At 37.2% G+C, this 13018-nt stretch overlaps 1 protein-coding gene across 1 annotated transcript in view; it reads left to right on the top strand.

Annotated features, from left to right (window-relative positions):
- The window catches only part of LOC129226434 (HAUS augmin-like complex subunit 4), a 35297-nt gene that overhangs the window by 21394 nt on the left and 885 nt on the right, over window positions 1–13018 (top strand). The window contains exon 7 of the mRNA XM_054861037.1: window positions 7236–7304. Coding sequence (XP_054717012.1) covers window positions 7236–7304 — 69 coding nt within the window. The remainder of the gene's footprint in view (window positions 1–7235; window positions 7305–13018) is intronic.

Here is a 13018-nt window from a genome sequence, read left to right as displayed (position 1 = left end):
TTTCAGAACTAATTTTGCTAAAAACATCCAAAAACTGCTTTCGGTTGAAACTTCAACGCAATTACGGCAGATCAAAAATTTTCAAATCTTTTATGCACACTTTGCTCTACTAGAGGCGCCTTCTTTTTCACACTACTCATCATCAAAATTAGAAAAGTTTTTTCTGCCCACCCTAATGAAAAATCATACAAACAAACTTGATTTCATCGTCATGAGACGGTTCTTGCAGAAACATGCGTACCTGTAGCAGTTGCAAAGTTTGCAGCTATTTGGTCTGACGTGAAATTTCTGTGCCCTTTTGCCACAAGGGGGTTGAATGAAATGAAGGAGAAGGGGGCTCAGTAGAGCCAAGCACTGCTAACAGAGGTCTATTGTACTAAACCCCAAACAGAAGTCCTAAAAAAGACCAGTAGCCGAAGCAAAGATTAGCATGCACTTAATGGGAATATCATAGATCTCCCAAGGATCAAGCAAGCGACCAAGGTGTTCAAACCTGTAGGCAGAAAAAGGCATCGCAATCACACAGAATATGTGCAGCAGTTTCTTCATGAAAGCGACAGCCTCTACAAATTGGGTCATCAGTGACGCCCATTATAGTAAGATGCCGCTTCAAGGTGCAATGACCGGTAAGGAGGCCGATAGCCCTTCTGACGCTGTTACTGTTCAGACTTAAGAGCTCCTTTGCCCTAATACTAGGGCAACCTCTATTAAGTTCTTTCGCCTGCCGCTGTCCATCAAGGTTGAGCCAGTTATAGTACCGTTTTCTACCAAAAATATCAAAACAGCAGTCCTAATAAGATTTTTCAAAATCCCAATTGCTGGCTCAGGGCCAATAAAAGGGATATCAGAGCCTTTCCGTGCAAGATAGTCGGCTTTTTCGTTTCTCTGCACTCCAGAGTGTCCAGGTACCCAACAAAGAGTAACCTTGTTCAGTTTTGCAAGATTGCAGAGCAAATTATAGCAATTCTTAAGTGCATTTAAGACAGCCTAACTATCAGCGTATATATGAACACAATGGTCTTTATAGCCACGACTCAAGCAAATACCACAACGCACCAGGATAGCATAAATTTCAGCCTGAAGAGCAGAAGTAAACTTGCCCAAAGGACAAGAATACTCAATACCATCACTGGGACAAAAAGCCACAGCCCCACTCCTTTCATCCATTTTAGAACCAATTGGGGGGGGGGGGGTCTACCAGAGAGTGCAACCTTTACCATGAGATAAGGCAACATCCTTCCAGTCACTCCGAGAAGGAAAGATAACCTGATGTGGCTTATCAAAAGCATACTCGCCAAGCATGTAGTCACTGTAGGCAGACCAGAAAGAGGATGACCAAGTGCATCCTCATCAAAATTTTTCCAGGAAAGGTAACAAGAGTAGGCTTTCCATTTTTAGAGCGTTTAAGGCTCTCCATACACAAAAAAGCTTCAGCTCCAATCCGCATATGGAGCGGACATAAACCTAAGAGTAGTTCCAGCACAGCAGTAGGCGTTGACCTAATACATCCAGTCATGGCTATGCAGACCATCCTCTGCAGCTTGTTGAGCTCATTTCTAACAATGTCAAGTTTGGTTCTTGACCACCAGACAATAGAGCCATAGATACGTAATGATGGGACAGATGACCATCTTGTAGATCTAGCCACAAGGGTTATACAGCGATCCTTAAGAGAGCTGGCGTTCCTACCATGACCTCTGGTATGCTTTCATAAGACATTTCTACCTTAAGCAGCCTTCTTTAATAGTGAGGTGACTCTCTTTGATACGGTATACGCCCAAAATGTCGCGGCCAAAATGTCGAGGGCCAAAATGTCGCGGCCAAAACGTCGCCGGTCCAAAATGTCGCCGTCCCAAAATGTCGCCGGTCCAAAATGTTGCCGGTCCAAAATGTCGCCGTCCCAAAATGTCGCCAGTCCAAAATGTCGCCGTCCCAAAATGTCGCCGGTCCAAAATGTCGCCGGCCCAAAATGTCGCCAGTCGAAAATGTCGCCAGTTCACAATGTCGCCGGCCCAAAATGTCGCCGGTCCAAAATGTCGCCGGCCCAAAATTCGCTAGTTCAATTGGTACGAAAAATTTAAATGTACGTCGATGCTTTTCAGCATAAAAGTTGCGAAAGAATATTAATTGCCTTTCAAAGTAAGTTCCTTCAAAAATTCCAAACGTTTTCTCCTGTCTTAATTCGTAAGCATCAGATTAATTCCAGAAAATTAATAGTTTTCAGAAAAACATACGTTTTTCTGTATACTATTAAGAACGTAAACATGCGAAAGGCTGCTGCAACGGATTTCTCTTTCTCGTTTAATCTGATTAATAATAATACTCAAGATGTAAAGCAAAGGATCAAGATGTAACGCAAGGATTCAGACAAAAAATTGGTATGGAAGTAAAACTAAACTGTTCTAAAGGCGAATGAAAGAATAGTGAGACGCTATGTGAATATGGCAAGAGAATAGGCGGTTTGTATTTTTTGGCGTAATGAAGTAAAAACAAATAACTCCTTCACTCTAGCATATTATTACCTTAGCGACAAGTCAGTAATTTAGGGGATCAGGCGGAATGGCCCCCGACTTTGAATTTTTTTTTTATATATACAAGTGGAAGTGCTTTTTATAGCAATCCTATGAAATTTGCATTGGTTATATGCCCGTTATCCTCCCTCTCCCCTTTCACTAGAAAAATTCGAAATCACTGGCCAGGGTGGAAATCAAGTAGAAAAGTATCTTAATGAAATTTAATTTTCTCATAGATTTTTTAACATCACCCTAAGAACTGTAAAAAAAAAAAAAAAAAAAAACTGTACGTTTTCAGTGAGATATACGTTGGTTAAAGTAAGATCAAAACTGTTTTGAGACTTTTTCTGGAAATGAAACTGAAGAAGTTTAACAAGACTGCTTGAGACCTTCCTCTGAGAGGACATTTGTATGTCCTTTGCGACCGGGATTTTGGGACAGCAAAACAAATGTTTAACAGAGATGACAGATTATTGCCGGCCGTAGAAACTCTGTCTTATGAGTAAAATTCTGAAATTACGTCGAAATCTTCACCGTCAAATCTTTTGAAATCAATGAAACCCGTAATTGCTAAAACAGGTGTCTTTCACTCAGATTTTTGAAAAACGACTCTACGCGATGACAAATATTTTCAATTCTCAACATTCATGAAATTTATATATTCGATAGAACATCAAGGGGGACAATTTCAGAACAGCTATTTTATTAGAGGTTTTCAAGAGGATACTTTCATGCTTGCGAAGTAGCGCTTGTCAGCTGAATCACATTTTCCAATTTTAAATAGAAAAGAAAAAATTTCACAGTGTAGGGTGAAATAACTGATATCAATGAGATTATTCAGATCAATTTTGACCTAGACTTATTTTTAAAATGAGTTTCAAAAAGTAATAGTTCTAGCTCAATATAGCTTGGTAATTCAGAAAGAAAAGAATACTGAAAATAATAATAATAAACAAATAAGTTTTTCCCTCTCAGAAAAAAATGCTGTTTTAATTATTGAATTTTTACTATGCAAATTGTGTAAGAATGCAAACTCAGTTTTTATTTAACACCCACGCTAGTTAAAGTGCTACAAAAATGAGAGGAATATACGGCTAATTTAGATTTTATTGATATCTTGCTCAACCTCTCATATTTAAATTCAATATATTTTTCATTGTTTATTTAATTACACTGACTCACCGTAAACGATTACGAAACTCAACTTAGAACGAAAATAAGGCTTGTTTTCGTTTAATTTCACTTGCATACTACATTTTTGTATGAATCCTCGCATTACTTCTTGAGATATAGCAGTCACATAAAACGATTAAAAATATTCGGTGATCCATCCTTTTGGGATGACTGAAGCCAAAAATAAATGAGCAACTCGCCCTTTAAGATATACCTGTAGACCAAATTTTGTTTTAACCCTTGTACAGTAGACCCTCGTTTTACGCGGGTGTTATGTTCCACGGAAATGCTGCGTAAATCGAAACCGCGTAAATTGAGACCTAATATCAAAAATAGGGAATGGTTTCAAAATAGGGATTAGGTTCCGTAGATAAAAAAAATACTTCATTCTTGTGATGACTAATTGTATGAAAAGTTTAATGTGTACTTATATCGATTTTTATGCATAATATGCATAAAGAAAACAAACTAATTTCGTGTTCTGTTTATGAAGAAGAGCTGGCTATGATAGTCTTTAGGTAGTCATTAAGAATTTTTCCTCTAATTCTTTGCTGAGCATTAACGCATCCATGACCACTTGCGTCATTTCCTTGATAAAATCTTCCTTTACTAACAAATCAGAAAAAAGATTATTTCTATTGTCTACGAATGGTTCAAAATTTTCAATGTGAGCGTTTTTGGTTGTGTGTCACCGGAGTCGGTATCCTCGTTGGTTTTGACCTCCTTTGTCACTCCTAAAAGCTCTTCTTCCAGTGAGTTCTGAACTGTGTGAGTTTAATCACTTTACTTCTATAATGGAAAAAGCTCTGGAACCAATCGCATAAAATGTCTCCAAGGACCCAAGTTCGATTATTAGCACGCCAAAATGCAGTTAGTTACGAGTAATCTGCAATCTATAGGAGCTTGGGTTTTGAAAGAGAGGAAAATGTTACCTGTTTGCATTGCCGCATCAGCGTAAAACCGAAACTCATCTGCGTAAATAAAATAAAGGTGTCAAATCTTCAACCGCGTATAATCGAAACCGCGTAAAATAAACCTGCTGAAAACGAGGGTCTACTGTATTACTTTTTGAGATATATCAGTCACAGATTTAAAAAAAAAAAGGGAAAAAAAAACATTCGATTGCTCCACCCTCTGGTGTTATTGGCCCCAAAATCTGTCCCCCTGCTGCTTCCTAACATTTTATTTGATTCCGTTCATCATTTTTTGAGCAATGACAGTCACGCATATCGATGAAAACGTTCAGTTACTCCACTATCTTGAACGAATTGACGCAAAAAAACCACGCAGCCCTAAATCATATATGGGTACTTGCGGGTATCGTTCGAATTCTTACCACAGGTTTTGACGTAGAATGGCCCCAAAAAATCGGTCACATACAAACGCACACTATTCTTGAAGAAAAGTTTTAAAAAATTTATCGAACGTCAGAACTGAACGCCGTCAGAACGTTTTACAGTTGGTAGATAGCGAGTCACAAGAAATAAGATAACGTAACGCTTGTATTCTATTTGTTTGCTAAAAAAACAGCCAAGAGTTGCGAATCAAAACGGAATAATCTTTTTAGAATTCATCAAGAAACTCAGTTAGTTCAGTCCCATTTTTAACGAAGACATTCATTAAAGGCAGTAATCATTTATTCTGCAAATTTGGTGTTAAACAGCATTTTTGTACATTTGCATTTTTCTTACCAACTGAATGAGCGAATTTTGGTTCTACGACATTTTGGCCCGGCGACATTTTGGCCCGGCGACATTTTGACCCGGCGACATTTTGGACAGGCGACATTTTGGCCCGGCGGCATTTTGGACAGGCGACATTTTATCCCAGCGACATTTTGGTCCGGCGACATTTTGGACCGGCGACATATCGGCCCGGCGAAATTTTGGGCCGGCGACATTTTGGACAGGTGACATTTTGGCCCGGCGATATTTTGGACCGGCGACATTTTGGCCGCGACATTTTGTCCCGCGACATTTCGGTGGCGACATTTTGACCCCAAACCCTTTGATACACCCATTGAAACAGCTACAGTGGTGACTCTGACCTGCTTCGAGTCATCCAACTGACACTCATGATCGTTGATTCTTGGTGTGATTTCTTGCTGACATTTTGCTCTTAATTATTGCAAGAACCAAAGAGAATTTCAGAGAAAACTTTTATAACATCCAGCAATATTTTCGTCAATATCAAACAATGTGAATTTTGGTTTGAATCATAAGCTTGTATGCACTGATTATACAGATAACGAATCCTGGCATACCATGCTCTCTGTACTTGAATTTACTTTTATTGGTTATTTGTCTGAGAGGTAACTTTGCATAAATCACTTGTTCCTTAGCAATTGTACAAGCTGTAAATACCTGGCTGTATATACAACCTGTAGGGTCGCACTTTTATGGCAATTGCATCAAATAATGCTAAACAGAAAAATCTGCCGCAAAAAGTATTTTAGCATTTTATGTGTCATTCATTTTTCATGAAAAATGATAGGTTTTAAACAATATTCTATTGTTTTAAAGATTGCATTACTGCCAGCTTTTCCGTATCAGGCTTGAAATTTACACATTTTGGCAGTTATTAGGCTTTTGCTCATGAGGCACGATTTTTATGTTTTTCAAAATTTTGTTGCATTCTTTTCTGCTTTACTATATCATTATTGTCCACTGTGTTGTTGTATAGCTTCTACATTAGAAACTTTCAGTTGATTGTTATTTTCAACTCTTATTATGTATCTTTCATTGAAGACTAGCACTTGCATTCCTTTGCCATGCCCAGTTGAACATTTCAATCTAATTGTATCAGAGTGAGTTCATGTGATCACTATTTGAAAAAAATGCTTGATTTTTATTTGGCTTACCAAAGCTATGGTTTATGAAGTTTTAAAGAAAATGCCTCAGCTGAGGTTTCATTTAAGAAATCACTGAACTCTTCTGTTCTGGAAAGAATTAGGAAAACATAGAAATGTTGAGTTACTCATATGCAGGGATTATTTATTTCCCTTTAAAAAAAAGTTTTAGCATTCCAGAGAAGGTACACCTGTTAACCCAAGCCTGAAGGGGGCCCAATATTTTTAAAAATAGGGGTGAAATATAGGGGTAAACAAAATAGAGGGGGGGGGGCCGGAAAAGTCATTTGTGACAGGCCCCAAAATTTCTGTGCACGTTCCTGCCTCAGATACAGTTGAAACTTTTTCAGATATTACACTCCAACCATGGCACAACAGCCCAGAATCTTTCAATTTAATTTTTTTTAGCTGTTTGAAAAAGAAGAAATTTAATTGTTCAATATATTTTTTCTTGGGTTATTCAAGACGAAAATCTTGGTTTTAAATATACAATTTGGGTTCCTTTGTCTCCCCCCTCCTGAAATCCTTTGCAGATTTTGTGATATAATAAACTCACTTCTATCACATTAGTTTTTTTTTTTTTTTAAATAGCATGGTACGAAATGATTTAAGAAGCATACAGGTACAAGACTGATGAAATGTATGTTGTGTAATATTCTTACTTTTTATATGAATTAATTTTCTTATTTTTTTTGTTTTAGGCTGTTTGAATTAAGAATTCTAGATGCTACTTATAATCAAGAAACAGTTCCAGCTTTAAGAAAAATAAGGTTAGTTTTAAATTCTATCGACAATGATAAGTTTTGCTTTCACAATGTTGTGTTTGCACCTAATCTGTAGCTTATGACCAGGGATGTTGCTATCCTGTCATGAAAAGTGGTTCTAGGGACTTCTTGTTGGTAAAAAAAAGGCATTTTTTAAATTCGCTGGTCCCTTTAAGATTTTGTTTCCTTTTTGATTCCATTTCAAGTTATCCATATTAAGATTAAACATACACTGGTGTGCAAAAATTAAGGACAAAGTCGAAAAATTAGCATATCAGCTGAACGAAGAGGCAGAGCGGACAGAAAGACCAATCAGGAGATTAAGTAAGGTGATGTACGGTAGCACATGCGCAGATATGCAGACAGACCTAATGGGGGAGTGTCTGAGTAGTATAAAGCATGTTGTCGGTGTAAGATCAGTATTTCTGGCAAAGAGATTGCACGCCGTATAGCAGTTAAAATCACATCGAGTTGCTGCCTCAGCGAGAAATGGCGAATAATCAGTCTGTTAGACGACATCTGGATGCTTTTACCCGAGGTCGAATCATTGGGAAGTTGGAGGAAGGCCGCAGTGTGACAAGTGTGGCTGCAGATTTCGGAATTGTGTGCTCACAGCATCGTTTCACGACTTTGGAGACAATTTCAAACTACAGGAACAGCTATCCGGGGGTTCAGTAGTGGTCGTCCACGAGGAACCACACCCGCAGATGACCGGTATATTGTCTTACAGGCCAGAAGAAACAGGCGGCAGACAGCGGGAGAAATCGCTAGACACACGACACAGGCGCACAGTGGGGCAGCCTAATGTTGATTTTGGACATTGGGCGGAAAATTAAACCATTTAGTTTTGCATTTTTACTGTTGTATTGATAAACTAAGAACATATTCCCACTAATCTTACTAGTTTTAACCATTATTACTCGAAGATAATACCTTGAATTCGAAGAATTAACTAGCTACTTCGTTAGAAGACAATTTAGTAAACAGTAGATAACTTGTTTAAGAACTGTTCAAATTTAATAGTGTGATGTGCTGGGCTTTATGCACTCCTAATAAATAAGAAAAACACCCAAAAACGTTTCTTAGAAAATGCGAAAATTTTGGAGATAATTTTCAAAGTATTTTGAATGTATTTTTGAATTACGAAAATCGCTAACAAACGCTAACAAAACTATTATATCCCTAGCATTGTAGAGAGTTTCAGCTTTTATAATCCGGTTTCAGTTTTTGCCTAAACCTGCCTATTCAAAAGATATTGAAAATTAAAGATAAGTAAATATTTTACTACGAGGACGACGAAACGAATACGAAATGAACGTTGCATGAAACGTATTATTTACGTTGGTTTTTTCACTTTAATCAAGTAAACATGTTTACAGTTTTCAGTTTGTTTACTTTTTATTGCAAATTATTTCAATTAAATACTTCGAGGAATCAGTTTCATTGTGTCATTTGTCGACTGTGGGACAAAATCATATGAGATGCTTAGAAGCATGGTTTCGTTTGCTTATTTCGGGGACTACAAAAATTGGTACTATTTTGAGTTACAAGTGACAGCAGACGAAAAAGACACAATAATCTCCCAAAAATACTTCTCATAAATTGTATGTACACAATAACAAACACATCACAATATGAGTAAAAATGAAAACAAGTTGCAGGCATATTTTGAAAAAATCAAAATATTATACATGTACATCAAGAAAAGTGTTTTTCTTCAAAAAGCAAACGTTTGTCCTTAATAAACATCTAATTTCTTTTATTACATTCTATATTAGGAGAACTTGATTTTAGTCCAGCAAGTTGTCTAACAAACAAAAGTAAACACTTTTTAATTTAAATATCCATTTAATTCTTCACCAGATTTATCCAAAATAAATTCTGAAGGAATTACCATGCCTAAAAATTTCATCTTTTATTCTGAAGTATCATCGTCAGAATCCCCAAGTTCAGCTATCCAATATCCGAAAGTAATTAGTGACGCTTCGGATTTTTTTTTCGTGTATGCCAAGTTGTAAAAAGTCATTAAAAAAATAATTTAAAATATCGTCTGTTATTTAACAGCCATAAACGAAAAAAATATAACATTGTGATAAAAAATGAATTTAACTTTAATTTTTAATCTATCGTCTGCTCATGCTTCATTTAATGATATTTTCTAAATAGGTCTTGGCATTAGTTAGAGTTGTTCTAAAGATTTCGCTTATCAATTATTGCTATTCGGTGATCTATAAATACGTTTTTTGTGCAGTCTAAAGTTTTGTACTTAACAATGTAATTCTACGATGGCTCTAGTGTATACGAATTCTAGTGTACGCTCGCTTTGGTAAGCAAACTTGAATGATATCGGTGCTTGACCCCATAGACTTGCTGGTGAAAGATGACTTTCAAAACCAACCATGACCTTTTTATTTTTAAAGACAAATTCTATTCCTTTTACCGATTACGACCTGGTTCTGGAAAAATGGATTGACACTCTTGGTTCTGAGATTACAAATACGACAAAGACGAAATTAAGAGATAAATTGAGAAAATGGTGCAATTATTTATCAACGAAGTGGTCTTCGTCAAATAGAACTTTGGAACCGTTTCTCAGGAAAAATGAACAGTGGCTGAATATGGATTTGTCTTTTTTGGAAGAATTCATTTATGAACTTGTGCCTTGTTCGTCAACAGGTATTTCTCCTCCATTACGCTCGAAATCGTTTAAGCATTTGTCCGATCGACAAAAACGCAGAAAAACTGAACATTTAAAAAACTGTTCTGACGAAATGTTTAATTTTGTCTTAAACAAAAAGCTCAGGTCAGACGACGAGGCAGTATATATTTTTAATTTTATCCAAAACCATCCCGAGCATATTAAAACAATAAAAGAATTTTTTGAAAATCTCTCTAAACCTAATAATATTCCTTATTACAATGAAAAAATGTTAGCCATGTATGCAACTGCTAAACTTACGAGGTTTCAATATGATGCTCTCAGAAAAAATGCAAAAGATTTGGGCAGGAACATTTATCCGAGTTATAAAAAAATTCAAATTACTAAAAAAGAGTGCTATCCTGATAATGTAAAAGTTACAGATTCCGGAGTTAACGTAGGTTTACAAAATTTATTAGATCATACTTCTTCCCGATTCATAAAATTGTTATCTGATAAAATTGAAAAAAGCTCCCTTCAGAACCTCACTATGATATTAAAACGGGGATGTGACGGTGCTTCCAACCAGTCGCAGTACAAACAATCTTCTAGCACTGAAATAGATGACTCAACGGTATTTATTGTAGTCCCCCTCAAAATTATCAAGAAAGATAAAGATATGGTGGTTTGGATCAATGAAAAGCCTATAGATTTTGTCGACCAATAAGTTTCGAATCTGCAAAGGAAACGAAAGAAACGGCGACAAATTTCGTAGAAAAAGTGCAATCGCAAATAGATACCCTTCAGCCATACATACTCGTAGATCAAGATCATGTTATTACCATAAATTATGAATTGCATTTAACTATGGTGGATGGCAAAATTTGCAACTACTTAACGGAAACTACTTCCTCGATGCGTTGTTATATTTGCGACGCGTTACCTAAAGAAATGAATAATTTAAGTGTGGTGAACAAAAAAGAAATTAAAGAAGACCATTTTCGTTTTGGTTTATCACCTCTGCATTGTTGGATACGTTATTTTGAATGCCTCATACACATTGCTTATAGGCTTGACTTCAAGGAGTGGAGTTTGAAATCACCTGTCCACAAAGGATTGTTACAACAAAGAAAGGCAAGAATACAAAACGACTTTAAATCTAAGCTGGGGTTGATGGTAGATTATGTAAAACAAGGCCATGGAACATATCCAACGACGGAAATACGTCACGAAAGTTCTTTGCGAATGCAGAATTATCAGCTTCCATAACCGGAATAAATCTTGACATGATAAAACGATTTTCAACGATTTCGCAAGTTATTTCATCTGGATTCACGATTAAATTTAAAAAATTTGAAATATATACGAAAGAGACAGCTCAGATGTATGTGAATTTATATGGTTGGTGTTTTATGCCCGTTACAGTGCATAAATTACTTATACACGGACCCGAAATAGCTAAGTATGCTATAGTACCAATCGGTCAACTCTCCGAAGACGCTCAAGAGGCAAATCATAAGTATTTTCGATCGTATAGGGAATTGCATTCAAGGAAAACGTCCAGAATAGATAACAATAGAGACGTTTTTAATAATTTATTAATCAGTTCTGATCCTCTTATCTCAAATTTGCGTCCAAAGATTTGCAGTTTGCACCACGAAATGTCACAACAAGTGAAGAATTTGCTTGAAGATGATGGAATGGAAATTGGCTAAAATACTGTTACATATTTCTTTAAAAATTGTTTTTAAATGTTAATTAAATATTTTATTTTGCACTAATGACTTAGTATTTGATTATCTTTACATTTTAAATAACAAATTATTATCACATTTTTAAGTAGAAATTGGTTTTACTGAAATGTCCAAGCTCTCCGTACACTTGCCCCACTGTGAGGCGACTGGACGACCGATATCGCGTTTTACCGTGGCCAGAAGACTGCACGGTGGTGGTCTGTTTGCACGACGCCCTATACGGTGTGTACCTCTAACGTCTGCCCATCGGAGAAGGCGTTCTCTGTGGTGCCGGGAACACCGGAATTGGAGAGACAATGAATGGGGACGAGTACTCTTTACAGATGAGAGCAGATTCAGTCTGAGTAGCGATTCTCATCGCATACTCATCTGGAGAGAGCGGGAAGCCGCAATCATCCCTCGAACATCATTGAAAGGGACAGGTATGGAGGTCGCGGTGTTCTCGTTTGGGGAGGCATCATGCTTGGTGGTCGTACAGACCTTCACATCTTTGACGCAGGTTCAGTCAACGGGACCCGTTATTGTAACGAGATTCTTCTTCCAAATGTGCGTCTTTTTAGAGGCGCTATGGGTCCGCAGTTCCTTTTCATGGACGACAATGCACCATGTCATCGCACAGTAGCTGCCGAACAGCTCTTAGAGAGTGAGGATATTGAACGTATGGATTGGCGGGCACGATCTCCGGATCTCAATCCCATCGACCATGTATGGGATTTCCTAGGCAGACGCTTGGCAGCTCGTACCTTACTACCAGTAACGATTCGGGAGCTTCGATTGGCGCTGCAAGACGAATGGGCAGCAATGCCTCAACAACTCATTGACACCCTCATTCTCAGCATGCGCAGACGCTGTGAAACCTGCCTAGCAGTCGGGGGAGATCATATCCCCTACTAAAGACCGGATGTTTCTTGCTGGACACCCATCACCGGGGATGCTTCGGCCTTCAGTCGCATTGCGCTCCATGCTACTTTTTCAATAAAACTTCTTTTTATCCCTCTGATTTCTCTTTTAGTAAGTGTTGCTTACATTACACATGTCCTTACGTATTGGGGATCTTACGGTATTAAATGTGTTGATTTGGAAAGCTTTTGTACAAAGTTATATAGAAAAAACCGTCTCGTCTTTAATTTTTGTACACCAGTGTATTGTGTCTACTGAGCACAACGTAAATTAATATACAACCAAACCAACCTATCTATGAATGTGTATGAAAGTTTAATATTAATCAGTTTTCCACGCCTACATTAGCTTTCAGAATAATAGCATTTGAGGGGAAATTTTTCAAAATTTATACTATTAATGTAAATTGTCCATATACTGTTTTGAGT

Source organism: Uloborus diversus, chromosome 7, assembly GCF_026930045.1.
Source record: "Uloborus diversus isolate 005 chromosome 7, Udiv.v.3.1, whole genome shotgun sequence".
Lineage (NCBI taxonomy): Eukaryota > Metazoa > Arthropoda > Arachnida > Araneae > Uloboridae > Uloborus > Uloborus diversus.
Note: the sequence above shows the minus strand (reverse complement) of the source record. Positions and strands in the feature narration are given on the sequence as shown.